The sequence below is a fragment of the Solea solea genome, chromosome 1 (assembly GCF_958295425.1).
Source record: "Solea solea chromosome 1, fSolSol10.1, whole genome shotgun sequence".
In the NCBI taxonomy this organism is placed as follows: Eukaryota; Metazoa; Chordata; class Actinopteri; order Pleuronectiformes; family Soleidae; genus Solea; species Solea solea.
The window spans coordinates 10,760,047-10,783,451 of NC_081134.1; the positions used below are offsets into that span (position 1 = coordinate 10,760,047).

At 44.3% G+C, this 23,405-nt stretch overlaps 1 protein-coding gene across 1 annotated transcript; it reads right to left on the bottom strand.

Annotated features, from left to right (window-relative positions):
* Positions 1-25: 25 nt before the first annotated feature.
* On the bottom strand, positions 26-22,675 carry LOC131455355 (mucin-4-like). Its single transcript, XM_058622933.1, has 42 exons — positions 22,566-22,675; positions 22,450-22,471; positions 21,391-21,651; positions 21,046-21,309; positions 20,658-20,927; positions 19,994-20,254; positions 19,221-19,481; positions 18,831-19,091; positions 18,466-18,726; positions 18,102-18,362; positions 17,610-17,870; positions 16,914-17,174; positions 16,374-16,631; positions 15,657-15,917; positions 15,322-15,579; positions 14,979-15,242; positions 14,633-14,893; positions 13,112-13,369; positions 12,438-12,698; positions 12,083-12,340; positions 11,331-11,591; positions 10,971-11,231; positions 10,578-10,838; positions 9,941-10,195; positions 9,584-9,844; positions 8,956-9,216; positions 8,592-8,855; positions 8,233-8,496; positions 7,807-8,064; positions 7,472-7,732; positions 7,127-7,384; positions 6,797-7,057; positions 6,171-6,428; positions 5,163-5,426; positions 4,357-4,620; positions 3,991-4,260; positions 3,519-3,788; positions 2,839-3,099; positions 2,450-2,740; positions 1,319-1,555; positions 1,189-1,233; positions 26-1,081 (listed from the first exon to the last, which is right to left on the bottom strand). The coding sequence occupies exons 1-41, from the start codon at positions 22,608-22,610 to the stop codon at positions 1,226-1,228; spliced, it is 10,017 nt and encodes a 3,338-aa protein (XP_058478916.1). The 5' UTR covers positions 22,611-22,675; the 3' UTR covers positions 26-1,081; positions 1,189-1,225.
* Positions 22,676-23,405: the final 730 nt, after the last annotated feature.

Here is a 23,405-nt window from a genome sequence, read left to right on the forward strand (position 1 = left end):
TGGAAATAGAGATGCTGAATGCAAATGGGGGTTTTAAAAAGCAGTTTTATTTGCATGTAGTGTGAAAATAATCTCATTGTTAAATATACATTCAGAAAAGTGTATACACACGTGAAACTGTTATCACCAATACATAAGTTACAAAAAGTGAATAAAATATGAAGCAGGTGTTAAAGCCCCCAGAGAAAAGATGTATAACCTTAACCAAAGGCAAACTAATCATTTACCTCTTACACACGCATTTAACTTTGACATCTTTGGTCATTTGAATCGTAAATTGTAGTAATCCCAGTCTAACATTTCATTACATGACTGAGATGCAGAACTGCAGCGGATGATAAGTGTATCTGTCAGAGGAAACCCGCACTAATGCCCATGGTCTACCAGATCTAAAGTTATTGTGCATTTTTGAGCAAATGTCGGAAAGTACTTTTTGATAACTACATCACATTTATGTGCACAGGCCTCCCGATGAGTCGACAATAGTTCATCCCCTGCCATGTCTTGGTTCCTGGTTGAAATAGTAAATTGACTATACCAGAGGTGTCAAAGGGGTGGCTTGTGGGCCTCATGTGGCCCACCACTTAATATATCATAATGAAAACGTGGCCCACGACAGACTTGACAGAATATAATAATAATATTTTTTATAATAGTAATAAGAAGACCTTTTTTGTAATTATCACATTATTAACATTAGAATATGTCTGGTGTATCAATTACAGTTGTCCACAGTATTTTATACTTGGTTTTAGATTCATTTCTCTGTTTTTGCTGTGACTAGATTTATTTTGCATCATAAATTTGTTATTATCAGTAAGTCGTGTGTCGTTCCATAACGAAACAAGCACTGCTACTTTGTGAAATTTGATCATGAATATGCGATATCATGGAATGTTGTGTTAAAATTTTAACATCATATTGCCCACCCTCTACTGAACTGTTGTTTTTTCCCCCCTCTTGACCAGACTAGATGCCCATTGGCCCCCCGGTCATCGGAGTTTGACACCCCTGCACTATACATTCCTCATCATTGGTGGAGTTGTTTTTGTGATGTGAAGAGTTGGAGCTGGGAGGTCCTCTGTTTGGGGAAAGAAGAATTAGAAATAGAATTTCTGTGACCAATGACTTTTAGATTGTATTAAGTATATTACTGTATATTAACTGCAGCAAAAAACATACACTCACCATTCTGCATTCCAGTAAGATCTCCCCTGCTGCGTAGTTATGGTACTATGAAGAAAAAGGCTCACATCATTCAATTTGCTTTTGAAAAATGCAGCTGAATGCATTTCTCACCATGCACATCAGTTCCTACCAAGATTGATAATCGAAACTTCACTCTCTCCAGCCGCGTTGCTGGCTGTGACGACCAGGTTACTGGAAGTGACGTTTGAGAGGTTGCAGGACAGCCCCGTCACTCTGCACATCTGAACCCATGGTGTGACACTGTTGTCATACACTGTGTATGCTGAAGCAAACACTGATGCATCCCAATAAATGGAGGATACGGGGCCGCTACTTGAGTACATTGCATTTGTTGGTGGACAAGGAGCTGGGAGAAGAGAGATGAAGAATTATTTAAAGCACCTGAAACGAAGTCAAGCTTGAAGTACAAATGTTGACGAATCAAACACAATACAATCAATGGCAGCTTGTCATATGTTTTAGTTTCAATTGTAACACACTTATAATAAAAATGAATTAATACAAAAAATTGGTTACATTTTAAGTGAGAATTATGAACATTTCTATCCATATATGACTCCTGAGTGGCCAGGATGATTGACAGTATGTACATTTAAAGAAGAAAAGGAATGATGTATTCAAAGTCCTGGGAAGTGTCTGGTCCTGTCATTATGGGCGAGGGGCCTGAAAAGTTTGGGAACCCCTCGCTTAAATACTGTTAGTTATTAGATTAGATTTCAAGTTGGCCTGTGAAGTAGTACTTTTTTTTTTCGTGGCATATATTTGAAAAAAATGATCGAACGATGGATGAGTTCCATTTTGCTTCCTCATTTTCAGGTGTTGATGTGTCTAATTATTGCTTTCACTGCGAGAGCGTGGCAAAAATGTCTGCTATTCAAAAGGCCCACAGATAAACCATGAATTAAACAAGACTAAATGTTCACTTACAGCCTTGACTGGAGTTACTATTTGTTACAATGGCATGTTTAATGTACAGTGGAAGCTTTGGTCCGTTAAGAGATCATCAGTTTTTAACACAGACATTAAAGTATTGGTGATATCTCGTGGGGAAAAAGCACAAGATGGATAGTTCTCTAAAGCAAGGCCCTTGCCTTAAGTACTTCTTTTAAGAAGAAACAAAACGTTTTATGTGATTATACACTTACTCAAACATACCGATGAGTAGTGTATTTAATGTCCGCCCTTTGCATATCAACTGCAACATGAATAAAAGACAGTATGTCAGCTCAGCGTCATGTACCTGTCAGTCCACTGAGAGTCTCGGAAGGATCGCTGGTACCAGCACTGTTTCTGCTGTGCACTGTGGCGTTGTAGGCAGACCCGCAGGGAAGTGGAATCTCAAAATACAAGCTGTTTGTCCAATAGGAGAGTATCTGAAACAGGGCCATGCTCTCTCCCAGGAGACTCCCTGTCAATGTCACCAAGTACCAACTGTCATTACAGGACACCTGGTTCCAGCTGAATAGCAGCGCCTGGGCCTCCATCTGCATTGGCAGCACCTGCACCTCAACTCCATCTGGAGGGCAGGGAACTGAGGGAGAGACAGGAGGATTGAATTGATATATTAACACACATCGCATTACAAAGTTTAAACAGAAGCGTCAAGAAGTGATGTTCCGGCTATTTTACCTGCCCCCTGCTGCACTGGGTCACTCAAGGAGCTGTTGCATGTGCCATCTGAGGCCCGGACGGTGAAATTGTAAACTTCTCCACAGTCCAGTCCCTCAATGGTACAAGTGAGAGATGTGCTGGAACAGTACAGCATCTCTCCATTCTCAGACTGAGCACAGCCGTAGTACTCGACAGCGCTCACGCCGGGCATCCACGACAACTCTGCAGACCCGTTGTTGCAGTGGAACGTGACGGAGACTCCACTGGGCGGGCAGGGACCTGGATAGGAAAATGTTATATTCTTACTGTCCTGAAACTGCCAATAATTTGGTTTTAAATGTATGCACCACAACCTAGTTGTTGAAATGGAACTGGCAGAAATTTGCACAATTAGACAAGATGGTCCCTTTCTCCTTAATTCAAACCCCTTTTATGATCCTGGAGTGGTATAAATGTAAATGTGACTTTTTTCTAGACTCCTTGGTGGGTTTTTTTTTATTTAATTTTTTTTACCCCCAGTAAGATATTGAATCAGATTTTAAACCTTTGAGCCTTTCAAAGTCTGACCTGGAAAGGTGACGCTAATGTAGTGAGGCAGCACTGGTGTAGCAAAGTAAAGAACATGTCCTGGTTGAAGCACACGACTGTGGTGCACTGCATGAACTAACACAAGGACCAGTGTGTATGAAGACAACTACCTGTGTTCAGCGTTGCGTTTTCACTGGCTTCACTGGAGCAATTCTCATGACTGGCAGTGACAAAAAACGTATACTGCTGGTCACAGTGGAGAGCTGATATGCTGCAGTTACTGCTGGACGACGTGGTGTTGCAAGTGTGCACGTGTGCGTCTGCAGCCGTGGCGACAACGCTGTAGGCTTCAGCCACAGGAGAAGGAGTCCAGGACACCATCACACTGTTGTGTTCCTCACAAGAGGAGCTGAGGCTCATGTTCTGAGGTGGACAGGGCTCTGAGTGGAAGAATGACATCAGCATTAGCACGCTTGTAAAAACATAAAACCACACTAATAAATCAGTAACCATGTATCGCATTACAAAACGTATTATGAACTACTACTAGTTCATGCAATGTCAACAACATTATGCCCAAGTTTACCATTTACACGTGACCGGTGTTTTGTGATCTTTGACAGTGAGTAAACAAACATGTACCCATGTAAATTCTATAGGGTGGACTTCTCATGCTGCTGCATTGGTCCGATGAAGCAGCTACGATGATGGTATACCGGAGGTCACACTGGGCTCCATGCAGATAGCAGCTAATGCCCGTGTCATTGCAGGATAGGGTGGTGTTATCGCTTGCTTTTGCTGTAGCAATGTATACAGTGTTTCCTACGCTGCCCTCCATCAGCTCCCACACGACGAGGATGGAGGAATTGTGGCACTGGGGGAAGGCCGTGATAGCAGAGAGGGAGCAGGGCGCTGGAGGAAGAGGAGCCAAGGAACATGTCATTAACTGTGTTGTGTTTTGTTGTTTGTGGCAACAATCATGGCACTACTGTGACTAAAATCTGTTACCTGTGTGCAGGTTGATGGTGGCACTTGGCTGACTCTCACACTGGCTGTTTTCAGCAGTCACATTGAAATCATAATGTACACCACATGCCAGGTCTTCTACCTCGCATGTCGTGTTACTGGAGGTGGTGCAGTTAGCTGTGAAGTCTTCTCCACCCACAGCAGACACTGTGTAGCTGTCCGCCCCCAGAGCTGCGCTCCACGATATCCAAGCAGAATTGGTGACACAGTCGATGTTGCCGCTGATTCCCTGAGGCTGGCAGGGGGCTAGAGAGCAGATATAAAAGTTAAAGCTATAGTGCGTAATGTTAAGATATAATTCAGCTCATTGTCATATGAGTCCACAAAATAGTGATTTAATATTGCAAAAAAAACGTTTAGTAAAAATTAGTAACCAAATGAGTAACATATTGGCTCTTAGTTAGTCATTATTAAGTACTTATGAATGCCTTATTCTGCATCTGGGGGGGGGGGGGGTTCTCCAGGTTCTGTGGTTTCCTCCCACATTCCAAAGACATGCAGATTTGGGGATAAGGTAAATTGGACACTCCAAATTGACCGTAGGTGTGAGTGTGAGAGTGTGAGATATGGGTGTCCAATTTAATCGAATCCCCAAATCTGCATGTTCTTGGGCTGTGGGAGGGAGCTGGAGAACCTGGAGAAAACCCATGCACACAGAGGGAGAACATCTTCTTGCTGCACAACAAGAGTGCTAACCACTACACCAACTGTGTGCATTTGAGCTTCAAATCTGTGACTAAACAAAGGTTTTTTTTTTCTTAGTATGAATAAGCTTTAATGTTTAATACCTGACAGGATGCTGCAGGTCTGACTGGGCTGGCTGGGGCAGTTGCCTCTGACAGACGTGACATGGACGGTGAAGGTTTTTCCACAGCTCACGTTGCTGAAGGAGGACCATGTGTTTGTGGTGTTGCAGGATTCACTGATTCCACCGTTGTCTGCAGTTGCTGACACCAGAAAGTGGTCGGCCTCTCCAACAGCATCCCAAGAAATTGTCATGTCATTTGAGGAACAGCTGAACTGGGCACTCACGTTCTGTGGAGGGCAGGGGGCTGTTGATGAGAAGAGTTATTGATTACAGAGCTGTGACCTTTAAAGTGATAGTTTAGGTTGTTGGAGGTGTTGTCATCGTCTTACATACAGCTGGTAGCCCTGTGCTGCATGTTCTCAGTAAATACCAGTGGGGACGCCAAGAAAAACAGATTATAGCCGATCATGAAAAGGCTCACCTAATATAAACTATGGCAGCATAAGTTTACACTATCTTGAGATTATATTAAAGGCTTTATCCTGCTAGTAGATGGTCTTTTTCAACTGAAAACTAAAGTGTCTTTGTCAACAGCTCACTCTCCTGCACCAAAGACTATTGAAAAGAACAGGAAGTTTTACATCACGACACACAGGAGGTGTTGATGCATTGCTGCCTCCATCACTAAGTTAATATGTTATTTTGTGACCTCAGTGTTTCAAATCCTTCATTCAGATTTATCTAAGTGACACAAATGAGGCAGCAGTAGACCAGCAGTAGACCAGCAGCTCCCATGCGCCTGCAAGCTCAAAACACAGATTCACAGAATGGACTTTGGTGGGGGAGAGACACAAACTTCACTTTACAGTTAGAAAAGCAGTGAACATATTTTAAAGATTGTTATTGATGCATGTTAAGCGGCTAAAGTCTGTTTTACACCACGTGCACAACCTTCCCTGTGCATGTGCACAGCACAGTCATGACGCAGATTACGTCAGTGCCTCATACGACAAACCTGAACTTGTTTGTTTTTGGTTGCATGTCTCACCTGAGTCCAACATCACTTCCAGGCTTGGGGCACTTGAGCAGCGGTCATCCATGGCCAGTACCTGAATGGTGTAGCTGCTGCCACATGCGAGGTTGTCAAGGTTATAGCTGAGGTCAGACGTCTGGTAGCTGACGGTGCCATTACTACAGCGGGCTGTCACTGAGTACTGTAAAGCCCCACGACTTGCAGACCAGGACACAAGAGCAGTGTTGTTGACGCAGTCCCTCACAACTGTGACATTAGTGGGCACACATGGCGCTGCAGACGGAGAGTATAGAGTCAGAGAATAACTGACTTAATATTCAGCTCAGTTACAAATGATGTATTTAAGTGTAACACAGAGATTTAATATAGATCAACCTTCAGTGGAGTAAAGGGAAAGATAAACAAAACCTGATAACACTGTTATTTTTCTGAATGTAAATATCCTTTTTTATATTTATTCATGTATTCATTTATTAGTTAAATAATGGTTTCATTTGGTTTCCAGCTCCGATTTTGTTTGCATTTCAATAATAATATCAATAAGTTCTGGATTATAATGTGTCACATCAATTTGTGATGTGACACATTAAAAAATAAATACGGCGTGTATTTCCCTTTGTAAACCGCCGTTTCATGCTCACCTGACTGCAGAAATGTGTCTTCACTGGAGGTGGCGTTACACTGCTGATTGTAAGCTGTGACCGACACAGAGAAGTTGTACCCACAGTCCAAGTCTGTGACATTCAAATGACTCCCAGTAGGCACAGCTGTAGTGGAGACGCCACTATCACTCTGCAAGGAGACTGTGTGGCTGTCTGACCCATTGCTGGCCTGCCATGTTATGATGGCGAAGTCAGTGAGACTGTTGTGAAGAATTGAGATTTCTGAAGGTGCACACGGCCCTGATGAAAGAAATAATGTTAGACCTGTTTGACCTTTAAACTAAACTCATACAAAGGTGTTTCACCTACATGTCTGTATGAAAGCCTGTTCACTAGAGCTGCCAGCACAGTGATTACTATGAGGTGTGACGGTGAGGTTGTAGTCTTGTCCACAGGCTAAGTCGAAAAAGTCGACTGTGGTGACGTTAGTCATGAGCTGAGTCGTTGTGTTTTCTGCCTCAGCAGTTACATTATATGTTTCTGAACCATTACTTGCAGCCCAGGTCAGAGAAACAACTTTCCTGTTGCAGTCCGCAGAAGCAAACACATTCTCGGGCACACAGGGATCTGGGAAAAAGAGGGATGGCAATGATGTTTCAGAGACCCTTCTGAAGTATTCCTGTAAATGCATGCACCAAATGTTGCGTGACATACCCATGCAGATGACTGCGCTGGAGCTGGGCAGACTGGTGCAGTTGTCATCTTTCGCTCTCACTACGACAGTGTAGCTCTCCCCACAGTGCAGGTCGTCCCAGGTGCAGGAGGTGGTGTTGGTGGGACACTGGTGATTGTGTCCGTCCAGGCCTGTCGCCTCAGCCACGTATGTTTCCGCACCATCGCTTGAGTCCCAGCTGACAGACCCCTTATTTAAATCACACTGCATATAGGTCGTCACATTCTGGGGGATACACGGGCCTGTGGAGAGAGGAGGCGCGTAAACCTACGACCGCTACTGTGAGTGCTGTGGCAAAAAAATAGAAACAGCGTACCGGTCTTGAAGAAGGCAGGACTGCTGGGGATACTTTCACACACATAGCCCTGTCCTTGCACAGTGACATTATAGTGCTGTCCGCATGGCAGAGGGACGGACAGAATGGTCCCTGTTGTGTTGTAATCTTTTACAAACTCAAGGTTGCCTTTGACTGTGACTGCGTAATTCACAACTCCGCTCGTCTGACCCCAGGAGATCTGGACCTGCTCGCTCTGACAGAGTGTCTGAACTGATGTAATCACAGGCTGGCAAGGCTCTGAGAGGGGAAAGAGGAAACACTCAGAAAGATTCAAACAATTCGTTATATGAGTTAATCAGATCGCCCTGTGATGGACTGGTGACCTGTCCAGGGTGTAACCCACCTATGGCTCCACTGTCAGCTGAGATTGGTAGAAAATGGATGGATGGAGTTAATCAGATATACCTGTTTGGAGGGATACAGTACTGCTGGCCTGGCTGCAGCAGTCTTGGCTCAGAGCTGTGACTGTAAAGTTGTAGGTCTCTCCACAGACCAGGCTTGGGAAGTGACAGGTGGAGCCGGTGGAGTTACACTTCTTCACCTCTCCTCCTGATGCCTTTATAGCAGTTGCTTTGTACAGTTCAACATCAGATGTCCCCACCCAGGACAAGACTGTGGTGTTGGAGCCACACCCCAGGTCAACAGTTACACCCTGTGGTGGACAAGGACCTGAACAGAGGATATGGGTCCGATTTTGAAAACCAAATACAGAATAAGAAAGTCCACCAATGACTTAAAAAAAAAAAAAAGAAAAAAAGACTCACGTGTGGTGACGTTAGTGGGCATCATGGCTGTGAGGCTGCACTCTTCGTTGCTGACAGTGATGTTGAGGTTGTACGTTTCCCCACATGCTAGATCTGTCACATTACAGCTGTTCTCCTGAGTCGTACACAGAGTCTGAACACTTCCACTGACAAAGGCTGTCAGGGAAAAGTTTGCTGCTCCAGAAATTGTATTCCAGGACACATTGGCAGCACCATCAGAGTTACAGTTGGCTACTGTCAAAATATCTCCAGGCAGGCATGGAGCTGAGGAAACAGCGTGAGTATTAGTGGATGCAAATCAATCCTAAACGCAAAAAAAAAAAAAAAAAAAGGACATACAGTACCAAATGAAAGAGTAGTGTACCTGTGGTGAGGTGTCCTGCCATCTGAGCACTGCTGTTGCAGGTTTCCCCCAGAGCCATCACAGTGACGTTATATTCCTCTCCACACTGCAAAGAGCTCACCTCACAGTGGGTGTGGTTTGTGGTGCAGCCCGTGGCGTGGCCTGATGTGGATGTCAGCTCAGCAGTGTACGACACAGCTCCAACACTGAGCTGCCAGGATATGGTAGCAAAGCGAGCCTCGCAGTTCATCACAGCGTCTATGCTGCTAGGTTGGCAAGGCCCTGTGGAATTATGGAAGAATGTGAACTTAACATTTAGAAATTGAATCATATCTAACAGTTTCTTAGTTCCAAGATTCACCTAATTCATATTTACAGCTTAAAACATACAGTCCTCACTATTTCCTAATAGTTTATTTAAGGCTGACATTCTTTTTGACATATTTGACTCACTTTTCCAGCCTTATGATCAGTTTTAGGGGCTCAAAGTACTTTAATTTTACCACCTCTGTGTTAAAGGTCCACTGTGTATGTAATAGTGCCATATATTGGTGAGACTGCAGACTATAACAATCTCCCACTGCTCACCCCGCCCTTTCCCAACAGCAGCAACAGCCTGCAAAGATGCCAATGTCTCCTATGACTTTACCTGATGTAAGAGACACCACTGTGCTGTCAGAGCTGTTGTACACTTGTCCCAGAGCCTTGACCCAGACATTGTACACTGCACCACACATCACTCCTGAGACTGTACACTGGGTATTTGTGGCAGCACAGGAAGTGTAGTGGCCACTCTGGCTGTCAACGTAAGCAACGTAACCCACAGCGAGGGCACTCTGGTCCCAGGAGACAGTCACAGTAAGACTTTCACAGGCTACATTGGCCTGGACATTTGTCGGTGGACAGGGTTCTGGATAAAAAGTCAAACACACATTTATTTAAAAAAAAAAGAAGAAGAAGAAAACAAAGACTTTATCCTAGTAATAAACACGATCATGTAACCAACCGGTTAGGAGCTGATGAGTTCCAGACACTGAACTGTCACACGCCTCGTTGTGCGCTATTACAGTCACGTTGTAGACCTGACTGCACTGCAGGCCAGTCAGGAGGCAGCTGGTGTTGTTGGTGTCACAGGTGACCGCTGGGCCCTGGTCGGTCACAGCTTCGACAGAGTAGGAGTCGGCTCCACTTGCTGTGCCCCACATCACCTGGGCGGTGCTTGCATTGTATTGGACAGAGAGAGACGTGGGAACACAAGGCTCTGAAGAGAGTGAACATGAACACTATTGGCATAAATTGAATATAATACCAGTAGGTGTGTTTGTATAAGTGTATATTTGCTTTACACTGTGTGACGTGCATCTAATAGAAATGGGAAAAGACATCAAGCATGATGCATATAGATTGTACAATGTTGACACGTCTCATATTCCTCTACATTATCGACTGCAATGCAACTCGGCCATGTCACATAACACGCACCAGAGAAAAATCCAAAGAAAAAAAGGGTGTCCCTTCCAGTATGAGAAGGCCACTGTAATTCCCTGACACACTAGAGAAAGGGAGAGGTGAGTGGAGGAGTCTCACCGTTAGATCACTTGCACAGTGGACTCTAACAGTCCAAGGTTTTGAGCTATACTCACCAGTAGTAAACGTGACCGGGGAGCTGGCAGGCCCAGGACAGCCAGTGTCCAGTGGCTCAACAACAGCTGAGTACTCCTCACCACAGACCAGACTGTCAAGGTTGCACGATGTCCCAGCCCCACTGCAGGAGGAGCCATGTCCATTGGTGGAGTTTGCCTGGACGTTATAAGCTTCAGCTCCAGCTGCACTACTCCAGCTGAGCAGAGCGTCGTGTGTGGTACAGTTCATATTAGCTGACACATTGGTAGGAGCACATGGGGCTGTAAAGAGAGAAAAGCGCAGCGTAGGAGACCAGTAAAAATGTGAAACTATTTTTAAAAAGTTATTTTCTTTTACTAGCAAATTGTTTTTTTTGTTTTTTGTTTTTTTTTAAAAAGCAAACTTGAATATACCAGTCATCTTCTCTATTGGTGTACTCATTTCGCTCATGCACACATTAGTGTGTCCCATCACGGTGAATGTGTAGAGTTGACCACAGCTCAGGTCCAGGAAGGAGCAGCTGCTCCCAGTGGAGACACAGGTGGAGTTAACACCCGATGCAGGAGAGGCAGTAACGGTGTAGTTCTGAGCTGTGTTCCCCTCGTCCCACGTTACTGACATGACGTTGCTGCTACAGTTCTGCTCAGCAGTGGTGTTCTCAGGTTTACAGGGAGCTGGAGAAAGGTGAAAGACAGAACCCTTTTATTTATTGTTCTTCATCATAATCATACATACAGTATATACATATATATATATGAAGGAGCAGTACACACCAGCCTGAACCCTGTAGTCGGAGGCAGCAATGACGCTGCATTGAGTGGTGGACGGGGTGACAGACACCTCATAGACTTTGCCACACTGCAGGCCGCTGATGCTGCAGGAGTTGGATGTAGAATTACAAGAGGCATTGTGTCCGTCAGTGCTGATCGCCCAGGCGGTGTAGTCACCCGAGCCAGTTGTCTGTGCCCAACTCACAGCCATCACATTAGTGTTACACTGTACTTCTGCTGAGACATTTTCTGGGAGGCAGGGAGCTGCAGGAGAGAGTTTGATCACAGGTTAGCACGTGTGCTGCCAGTAGGAGCTTTCAGAAGAATTTAAGTCATCATACATTAGAAAAGAAACAGTGTATGAACATGGGGAGACCTCAACCTTACATTTAATAAACAGTTTTTTGAATTCTGGTTAATAGCTGATATTTAACAAGTTAAACAAGTAGTGACCAGTTGTGACGTCACCTATCAGAACCTGAAATTCACGTTTTTGTAGAGATTTGTTGACATTTACAATTTGGCTGATGTTCTAAACAGGAGTTCAGACTGAAACCAGGCACGTCAATGGTGTCCACTCACAAGCGTCGTGCTTTATTGTCAATTTTCCTCTAGATGGGAACGTACTACTAAAGTGACATCATGTCCTATAATACAAATAATACTATCATACAAAAAATAAGCTAAAATAAAAATGATTGCCTGTGATCGATCATCACACAAAGGAACCCAACTTCACTGCAGCCGATTCTCACCTGTTGTCAGCACCACAGCTGAGCTTGGTTCGCTGAAGCAGCCCCTGTCCACTGTTTGTACAGTGACAGAGTAGATTTCCCCACAATGGAGATCAGTGAAATGACATGTGTTGGAGGAGTTTGAGCTGCAAGTGTGAGTATGTCCGTCTTCTGCACTTGCGGTTGCTATGTACATTTCTGCCCCTGGCACTAGAGACCAAGAGACAGTGTTGTCCTCACAATTTGGAGACACACTGACATTACTGGGAGGACAAAGACCTGAAGAAAATTGTTAAAAAAAAAAAAAAAAGAGTCAATATTTGTTTTCTGATGTGTAATCTGCCAGTTACAAATGGGTGATCAAGTCTTTGTGCACCTGAGCTGAAGCTGTACGCAGCACTTTGGTTTCCTGTGCACGTCATAGAGAACGGTGTGACTGTGATGCTGTAGGTTTCGCCACAGTGGATATCAGGTACATCACAGCTGGAAGTGTCGCTGTGGCAGTGGTGTGTGTGTCCATCCTGGCTTGTTAATGTCACATTGTATCCTATCGCACTCGGGCTTCCTGCCCACGTCACCGAGGCTGAGTGATTCAAACACCCCAGTGTGGCACTCACATTCTGAGGGGTGCACGGGACTGCGGAGGGAAGAGACGTGGGTGATGACAAAGTTGGTCAATGTTGATATACGAATACAGTTTGCATGTTCTCCCCCGTGTGTGCGTGGGTTTTTCTCGGGAACTCCAGTTTCCTCCCACGCTCCAAAACCATGCAGACGTTAATTGGGCAGGTGTGAATGTGAGAGTGAATGACTGTTCTTCTTTACATGTTTGCCCTATGTCAGCTGGGATCGGCTCCCACTCCCCATTGATGGTGGGCAATAAGTGAGTGAGTGATAAAAAAAAATCAATGAAATAATTTTTGCTCCTGAATAAAAGTGGAAGTTAATTATGTTTTTAAACGTCTTTATTTCCCAAATCTGTTGTAAAACAGTCAAAGTTATTATGTGTGTCATAATTGTTGTTAGCAGTATTTTTAGTGGAATAATTACCTGTTTCCATGGATTCAATGACACTTGGGAGACTGTTGCATTGGGATCCCTGAGCTTGGACAGTTATATTCAAACACAAATCACAGGGAAGGCTGTGAAACACACAGCTGGTGTCTGTAGTGTTGCAGTCGTCCTGATAGCCCTCCCCTGCTATATGAGCCACAAAGCCGAGGCTTCCTGCGGGGTTAGTCCAGCTGAACTCAGCTGTGCTGGTGTTACAGGTGTAATGCTTAGATATGACAGAGGGAGAACAAGGTTCTGAAAGGAAAACAGGAGACACAGTAACACGACCAGTGTTAACGAAGCAAGAGGCGATTCCCTAGACACAGTCTGTTTTCCATGACTTCCGAGGACAGTACATTGACTTACATTCTTTTACTGGAGGCTTACGCTGACCTTAACTATAACTACTACTGCCCTAACCCTATTATTGTACAGCATTCTTAGTAAGAACATACTAGACTGTACATAATAGCCTTCCAGTTTTGGAAAATGAAGCCCAGGAAGTATGACCAAAGTAGTAGTTAGACACTAGGGGCTGGCTCCACTGGTTGCAGAAATAACTACATTTCAATAGAAGTTTATGGGGAAATTACCTTCTTCATTCTCACTTGATTTTTAACTCTAGTACCTAAACATTTTCCTGAAGATTTAATGGTCTCAATTGCTACTTGCGGGTTGATGATGTTAATTTTGTGAATTATTTTAACATTTAGAGGTAGAGGAAAACACAACACAGATATGAGTGGACACCAGTGTGACACCCTGGCGGGAGTCGGTTCTTCTTTTTCTTGTTTTTCTTCCCCACTTCATTTCCTCATATCTCTACTTAATTTCCCTTTATGAATTAAAAGAAAAGTGGCTTTTCTTTTAAAGACACATTTTCAGGACAAAGACATCTCACCTAACTGGCAAACCAGAGGCATTAGTGTGGGAGCAGCACTTTCGAAATTAAAAGGGTAAAAGCTGATAAAGTGCATTTTGAGTGAGGGTTTTATGTTGCTTTATTGCTGCCGGAATTACCATCAGAATTATGGTAAATCTGAGTTTGGATGTGCAAAATATCCCCTCACGTCTAATTTTGATACACGAGTTCCTGAGTGGAGATAATCTTTGACATTTCAAGATGGCGGAGAGTCACGCCTAAAAACATCCTGAACAGAAGACTGGAGATAAAGTGTTTCCAGTCTTCACTCCATAATTCTTTTCGCTTCACAGTTACCTTTTTCACGTTCTCAACCACCATTGTTTCCCAGTCGTGGTCCTCAGGGACCCACTGTCCTGCATGTTTTAGATGTTGCCCTGCTCCAACACACCTGTTACAAATCAGCTCATCATCAAGCGAATCAGGTGTGTTGCGGCAGGGCAAAACACTGTTGTAACACATGTGTGAAGAGGAGAAACACTGCATTTGCTTTACATACACTTGTATAACCCTCACAACTCCATGCCTAACCTAAACCTAATTCTTACCCTGACTCTAAAACTCACACACACTAATTCATTCATGCACACACTCACCTGTAGAAAAGTTGGAGCTAGGTCCAGGTGTGCTGTCACACTGGCTTCCTTGTGCGACGACTGTGGCGGTGTAGGTCTCGCTACACTGGACATTTGTTAGGGTGCATGTAGCAGTCGCTGAGCTGCACGAAACCTGGTGCCCGCTTGTAGCTGTCGCGTTAACTGTGTAACCTACTGCATCAGCCATTAACTCCCATGACAGAGAGGAAGAACTGGCGCCACAGATGTTGGTGCTGTTATGGATGGAGGGAGCGCAAGGAGCTGAGAGGGCAAGCAGACAGGGCTAAGGATCAGTAATGTTCGACTTGTTGTACTCTTAAGTCTGTCAAGCTGTCCCCTCTTCTACCTGTCATCAGCACCGCTTCAGTGTTTCCGGTGCTGTTACAGCTGGCATCCTCGGCCACTACAGTCAGGTTGTAAACTCTGCCGCACTGAAGCTGGCTCAGCTGACAGGAAGTTGTACTACTTCTACAGGAAGTAGAACTCTGAGAGCTGGTATCTTGGGCTACAACAGTGTAGGCCACAGCCCCAGCAGAGGCAACCCAGGACACTGTGGCCATGTCTGAGCCACAGTGAAGACTGCTGGTCACATTGGCAGGGTCACATGGTCCTGCCAGAGGAGGAAAATGAGGTGTGTGTCACAACGTGTGTTCCAAGTCAACAATATATGTCAAATATGTAAACACCACCTGTTGTTAAAACAGTTTGAATGGGAGCGCTGGTGCAGTGGCCATCTTGGGACGTTAATGTGACATTGTACTGACTGGAGCACTGCAGACCAAAGACAGAGCATGTGAGGCTTGATGAGGAGCAACTGTCAGAGAAGCTTTCGGGGCCGGTCACTGTTGCTGTGTAGGTGGTGGCACCAAGAGATGTGTTCCACGAGGCCAGGAGAGAGTTGGTGCCGCACTGGGCCTCTGCTGTTAGGCTCTGAGGGGGGCAGGGTGCTGCACAGGGCATCACAGTCCGTCAAACACATCAAATGAACACACTTGGTTAGATATTATTGTTGCATTTCTATTACCTGTCTGAATAGTTTGTGGGGCGCTGTATGCTCCACTGCAGCTGCCAGAGGAAGCTTTGATTGTGACATTATAGGTCCCTCCACACTGAAGACCACTCAGACTCAAGCTGGCATTGCTGGTGTAGTAAGTCACTGCACTCCCACTCAGTGGCAAAGCAGTAACCGTGTATTTAAGGGGATTCAGAGATGGGACCCAGCTGACCATTAAATCATTGGTCCCACACAGCAGATTCATGCTGATGTTCTGTGGAGCGCATGGAACTAAGAGAAACAATAAAAACAAACAAAAAAGTAAGAAACTGTACGAAAGTAGTTGATTCACGATGGATACAGTGTGAACTGTTGTTGCAGTTTTGAAAAGCAGAACAACAAACTAAATCTCTCCAAGAGATTTAGTAATCCTCATAGTAACCAGTGTACAGTTAAATTGTCATTTTATTGGGTGAAATATGGATGACTTTCTTGGTGTGGCACAAAGATTACCCATCGACAATGTCCCCTTACTGTTCCCAAAATGGTGAACTATTCCTTTAATATGTGTCATTATATGTTATGTTATAAGGTCAGCTGAGTTCTTAACAGTTAACTGCTATTGAATCATCATTATTATTTCATGTTTTATGTGATTAAAGGCCTCTACAACAAATCTCCCCATGTTACGTCACGTTACATCACATGTAACGACGTTTTAAGAGTGGTAGGTCTGTTCAAATGTACCTGGGTCTTGGCTGAAGACAGCGCTGTAACTGCTGACGCACATGCCATCAGTGGCCGTTACTTGAATGTCATAAGCGTGGTCACAGACCAGGTTGCTCAGTGTGCAGTTAGGGCTGGAGCTGCTGCAGATGAGAGTCTGTCCATTGCTGGTGGCCGTCACGTTATAGCTCACTGCATTTGCAGCGGGGGTCCAGAACACGTCAGCAATGCCGGCATCACACATCAGCTGGCTGGACACATTAGAGGGAGTGCATGGCTCTGGAGAGGAAATGCACACATATATACATACAAATAACCTTTATTTATACTCAAACAAATCATGGAGGGGTGACCCTCATCTGCAATGATATTGAGAAAACGAGTACACAGTGCAGTGTTTCCCACATAGTTGAGGATACATACTTATAAATCACATCACCACAGTCCAAAACTGACATGAAAACAGCCTTAACCACTGCATCAGTCAGGGTCAGTGGTCGGAATGATAAATCTCCTAATTGAGCTGTTTACTACTGAAGTCAGTGGTCAGTGTTTTGTTACCTGTATCCAGAGTGACAGTGTTGCTCAGTTGACCTGTGCAGTTGTCATTGGCTCCCGAGACACCAATAGTGTAAACCTCTCCGCACTGGAGCCCAGCAAGGCTGCAGGAAGTCTGGTTGGTTGAGCAGTCTGTGCTGTGACCTCCGCTGCTCGTGGCAACGGCAGTGTAAGATTTAGCACCGTCACTAGCTGTCCACGACACAGGAACAGGGGCTGAAGAACATGTTTGAGTGACTGTGACGTTGGTGGGAGGACACGGCCCTGAAGGGAAACAAGCATGAAGCAGAGGCTTGAGGCTGTTTAAAGAGCATTTCATTTCATTTGCTTTTTTACCGTCAAAAGCAGTTGTTTTAAGGTACAATAACAGACAATAATTTTTTCTGTTGGGGTACCTAGCTATTTGGGCAAGCACCTTAAGGGTGGAGCTAGACACAGTGTGTAGTCTATGAGGAACCATCACTTCTGGGCAAAATGCGCCAATTTTAAATGTACCATTGTTGCCCTTTGTTTACAGTGTTGTGCTCCAATTCTGCACTTAATTCTTATGGTGTCACCCTATTTGCATACAGTAGCTGAACTATCCCCAGCTAATCTACACACTGTGCCGTGGAAAAGCAAGTCAGAGCAGAGTTTACTGCTCCAAAACATGCCGTTGTGAGCGGAAATGCACTGTGGTCATAATATTGTTGTTCTCACATGTCTGCACGGTGACCTCTGTACTCGGCCGGCTTGAGCACATCCCATTGGTGGACGAGACAGTCACACTGTAGGATTTTCCGCACAACAACCCTCCTGTGGTGCACTGTGTCCCTATAGAGTTACACTGCAGCGCGGGACCCGTCTCGCCGGTAATGACAGCGGTGAAGTTGTCAGCAGGGAGGGAGACGTTCCAGGTGAGTGTCAGCTCTTCAGTATCGCAGGCCACACTGGCGATCACATCCTCAGGACCACATGGCACTGAGAGAAGACGACACACAGGATTTAAGATTTTGGACATTACTCTTACAAAGAGGGCCGCACGTTTGGTGTTTTCTGCATGGAGTTTGCATGTTCTCCCCTGGGGTTAATTGGACACTCTGAATTGACCATAGGTGTGAATGTGAGAGTGAGAGTGAATGGTTGTTTGTCTCTGATGGATGGATGGACTCAAAGACAAAGAGAAACAGTTCACTGTTCTGAGTTTATTACCTGAGTCCATGCTTATAGGCGTCGAGGTGGACGCACAGTTTCCTTCTGAATAGGTAACAGTGACGCTGTATGTCTTCCCACAGGGTAGAGAGCTGATTGTACAGTAGTTGACTGTGTCATTGGTGCAGGTGAGTTGAGCGCCACTTTGATCCTCTATTGTTGCCGTGTAGAGGCCATTGGGCTGATGGTTCTGCCACTCTATCCGAGCCAAGTTTTCATCACAGGATCTAAGTGCCTGGACGCTAGCTGGACCACACGGTGCTGGAGAACAGGCGGAGGATTGAGTCAGGCAAGATGCAGGGAATCTGACTTTGCCATACTGTGAGGAGCAAGAACAATCGCATTTGGTGCCAATACAACCTACCTGTCGAGAAGGTAAACTCCTCGTTGTTTGTGCTGTTGCACTCGATGTTTGTGGCAATAACTTTAGCGGTGTAAGTATTTCCACATGTCAGGGTGTTGATCAAGCAGTTGGAGCCCATTGAAAAGCACCCGTGGATGTTTCCATTTGACTCCTGAGCAATGACAATGTAGTATATGGCACCATCGCTTGTGGTCCAGTTAACCCTTGCAGAGTCTTGGCTGCAGTCAACTGAAGCAGAGGCATTTTCCGGAGTGCAGGGAACTGAAAGGGGGGGAGGGGGGGGGGGGGGGTTTAGAGATAATCTTCTTGAGGACGACACAGAAAATTATACCACACAGTTGTGTCGTAAAGCTCCCAGTACATACCCGTCTGAGATATTTCTGCCAGCTCCTCAGGTGTGGTGCACATTTCATTGGATGCGCTGATCCAAACACTGAAGTGTTCACCACATGGCATACCAGTAATCTCACAGCTATTGGAGGTTGTGGTGCAGTTGTAGCTTTCGTCAGTGTTTCCCTTTATCTCCACAGTGTAGGAATCAGCTCCATCAGCAAGGTCCCAGGCTGTGATGAGCTTGTCAGAGAGACACTCATATGTTGTCTGTACATTTTCTGGTTGACAAGGAGCTGCAGGGCGGAAAATACGGGGGAAGCATCAAACAGTGTGTGTTGACTTCCCACAAGCTGACATTGTATCGATGATATTTAAAACAGATTTTTTTTTTTTGTCACAGTTTCCCTTGTTTTCTCACTTACATGTTTGGACAGTCTTGGGCTGGCTGACATCGCTGCTGCATTCCGAGCTGACCGCAAACACAGTGAAATTGTACATTTGGCCGCACTCCACATTAGTGAAGTAACAGTTGTTTTTCACCGTCAGGCATTCACTCTTCACGCCATTTGTGTCCTCTGATGTGGCTTTATAGTAATTGGTTTTGTTGGTGTGATCCCAGCTGAAGACGATTACATTGGTGGAGCATGTGTGATCAGTCTGGACATTAGCTGGAGCACAGGGCACTGGAGGTGACAGAAAGTGGAGAGAATATGGCACAATAAATGAAAAAAAAAAGAAGCAACAGTTCACCTCCTGCTGTGTCAGTGTCCACAAACATCATCCAAGAAACCAGAACCAGAAACCAGAACTCGATGATTTCCTTGGGCAGAATTTCCATCACCATTTCTTTCTTTCCAGACTGATAGCTGACCTTTGGGACAGCTCCCTGATTTCAATAGACTGTACTAAGCTTTGGATTGACTGGTGTAGGATGGCAGGTTATGGTGACTAATAAGAGGGTGTATTTCACCTCTCAGCATGAGACACTATAGAAGAAACTTAAACTAGCCTCCCACAGGACAGACCTATGAGGACCGTGGGTGATGAAGCACCTTAATTATGTCTACGTGTGACAATAATGGATACAATGAGTGGGTGAAACAAACACACAGTGCACACAGGTCAGGTGATGAAACACAGGCAATATCAGCTTCTTCTTTTTTTTTTTTTAGGAGTTAGCATGTGCTGCACTCACTTGTCTCGAACGTGGTGAGGGTGTTAGAGGTGCTTGTACAGTCGTCAGAAATGGCAGCCACGTGGACCTGGTACGTCTCACCACAACTGAGCATGGTGATCTGACAGCTGGTTGAAGCAGAGGTACAGTTCAGGGACGCACCAGTGCCATCAACGGCTGTGGCCCTGTACGAGTTAGCCCCGAACACCAAATCCCAACTCACTGTCACCAAGCTGCCAGTGCAGCTGTAGTCCACAGATATTGTCGTCACTGGATTTATGTCTGAAAAAAATAAAGGTGAAGAGATAAAACGGAGGTTCATAGTAGTTCTTCACTCCTGGAGTGTCCAGGTCCTTGCTGTCAACTCATGACATTCATTCTTTTTATGAGCTTGTGTTTCATGGTACATGGCATAATATTACAGTAATACTAGATATTTACAAAGTAGTATTTCAAAGTGGTAATTCTTGTTTCCAAGCTATTACCTCAATATTGACAAATTATTACCATTTTTGTCACCAAGCTGGAAATTGCACTATAATCCAGACAATTCACCTTAATATTACCTTCCCATTACAGAATTATAACTGTGTTGTTATGTGACATTCAATGTACTTTTCTCATACTCACCATATTCACCATATACTCACAGAGTTGTGTTGGTTTGATTGTGTGAAACACTTACTTGAAGTGGTGTGTGAAACACTAGTGGGCTCCCCAGGCACCAGGAAAATATTTAATGATGACACGCCAATTGTGTAGGTGGAGCAGGGTTCCAGATTACTAATATCCTTGGACGTGCCAGAAGTGTTTATGATGACTGGGCTGTTGCTGGGGTTGTCAGCGTCAGTCACAGTCACTGCATAAAGCAGGACATCACTCACAGACGTCCACGTTACGTGCGCTGTACTCCTCCCAGTTGACGCCACGTTAACGTTAGCTGGGGGCTGCACCACTTCCAAAAGAAAATACAGGTGTTAGAACCACCACCTTTGTTTTCATGTGGTATTAAGCTTCGATTAGACTCAAGCTCAACTAAAGGTCCAACAAATCATCATCTTAGGTGGACTTACACGTCATGACTGTCTTTGTAGCGCTCCTGTAACTTTGTCCGGCACTGTTTATGGAATAGATATAACAGTTGTATGTTGTTGAGGGCTGCAGGCCGTCCATTACTCCCGTCCAGGTAGTGAAGGTCTTGCTGTGTTTTGTTGAGGGCGAATCATACTGCTCCATAAACAGGAGAAAACTGTCCGCCCCTATCACGTTGTTCCACTCAAACGTTACAGACGTACTCGAAATAGGTTCAACGGAGATGAACTGAGTCGTATCGGGCACTGTGGGAATGTGACTGGATTAAATCAGTGTCGCTCAATAAAAGGTATTCCGATGTATTCACATTTTAATGTTGCATTTACCTGTCATTGCTATTTTAACATCTGTGCACACAATTGAAAAGAACACAAAGACGTTCAGTGTGACCCGGTAAACATTTCCAGGTCTTAACCCTTGAATCTGCTTCTGTGTGTAGGCAGTCGAAACCTCCACAGTCACAGGGGCAGTAGTGGTAGAGTTCACAATTCTGGAGTCCAGTTGATAATATGTCGCTCCAGTGTAGGCGCTCCAAGCCACACGAAGCGATGACGCTGATGGGGATGACACGGACAGAATGTGACATCCTAAAAAAAGAAAAAGAAAAAGATGAAGCGCCATTGGATTCATTTTCATACGGTGAAGAGGAAAGACAATACGGACACACTGTAGAATATTTAAGAAAATGAATGCACGGCCAATGTGAAGGGTGAAGCTAGCTCAGTCGCAGAGCGAGACTGAGGGTTCGATTCCCGGCTCTTAACACTTAACCCCACGTTAAGCTGTGTGCAATGCACTGTATGAAAATGTGAATGTGAATGAGTGAATGGCAAAAATGTAGCGTGAAGCCGCTTTGAGTGGTCATCAAGTCTAGAAAAGCACTTTACAAATACAAACCGTTAACAGGGGAAAAAAACATAGTATTTTGTGGAGGGTTATTTATTTATTGTAAAATAAATAAAACACTTGTATGCTTAATATGAATAATAGCATGATTTGATGGTGGCACTGATGGTTATTATTTGAAAATTAGTGGCCCCGTGTGGTGGAAAAATGTTTTATTATTCTCTTGTTCTGTATTATTTTCATATTACTTGATACACTCAACCCTTCCAATACTGTGTTTGTAATGTGGACATGTTGAGGGTAAATTATGTATTTTATTATTATTCTAAAAAAATACCACTCAGCAAGAGTTTGCTCTTAATTGGCATACACTAAATAAAAAAAACAAAAAAACCCAATTAGCCGCCTCTATTGTGCAGTTTTTAAATCAAAAATCAATAAATCAAACAAATGTCAGTTTCTATCAGAACCTTTAAGTCAAGAAGATGTTATTAAATAACTGTAAATAATAAAAAGTGAATTTGGAAAGTATCACTCACCTGTAGACAAAACATGTTGTATCTAAAAAAAAAGGAAAAAAACAAAGAGAGAAAAAGTTTATTAAGATAGATAAACTTTGACATGATCAAATAATAAAACTGAAGGTATATATTACCTGTACGACAGACAAAAAAAGGGCTGATAAATAAAGTGTCCTCATTGTATCTTTTGACAGGGTGAAGGGTTTCAATCAGTTACATCCATACGTGGGTTTTGGACTCAGCAGTTCATCTGAAATCTTAATAGACTGAGGACTGTAGATTAACTTCATGGGAACCAATCAGGGCATCCTAAATGAGGACAGTCGATGCCTGTGGGCTCCCTGTCATCATGAGAAGGAAACAAAGTATGTGGTTTGTTGGCTGGAGCTGGGGGCGATCTCAACCCCCCGTGCATCCCATTATGTCCAAACTGCACTTCTTCCTCGTTCCGGGAAGATTGTATATCTCAAGTCTTGTTTCATGTCTAACATTGGAGTCTATAAGTCTGTCTGGGCTTATAGCCAATTTCACTATGAACTTAAAAACATTTTTTTTTGCTTCTTTAAAAAATGTATAATCTTAACTAATTCTGCCTTCGTCGTATTAAAACAGGACTGGCCTGCTCTAAGGAAACATGATCTACTTCATGTGACTGAGTGACTAAAGAGTGGATTTACCCAAATCCCCCTACTGTATATTTCCTTCCTAGATTGATGTCATTTTTTCTTCCATTATATCTGTCATTATATAATGGCTGCCCATTAGGGACTGATTGAAGTGTAAAGAGAAACAAGATTGAACAATTTATTCATTTAACAAACGGGGGGCCTCAGTAACATAAGAATCATACACAGCCACAACCGTCTGGCACCTCTTCCTCATGCTGGTGACCATGATGACAATGCTCACCCCGCCCCCCCACAGAGTGGGGTTTATCAGAGACTACCTCCAGAATGTGGATGTGGAGAGGATGC

What these genes read in the sequence shown, in the direction of transcription:
- LOC131455355 (XM_058622933.1), bottom strand. Translation starts at nt 22,610, where the DNA reads ATGAGGACACTTTATTTATCAGCCCTTTTTTTGTCTGTCGTACAG. An exon ending in ACAACATGTTTTGTCTACAG is followed by an intron (nt 21,652 to 22,449) that starts GTGAGTGATACT and finishes TTCTTTTTTTAG; the next exon opens with GATGTCACATTCTGTCCGTG. An exon ending in ACCCTATAGAATTTACATGG is followed by an intron (nt 3,789 to 3,990) that starts GTACATGTTTGT and finishes TCTTCCACTCAG; the next exon opens with AGCCCTGTCCACCTCAGAAC.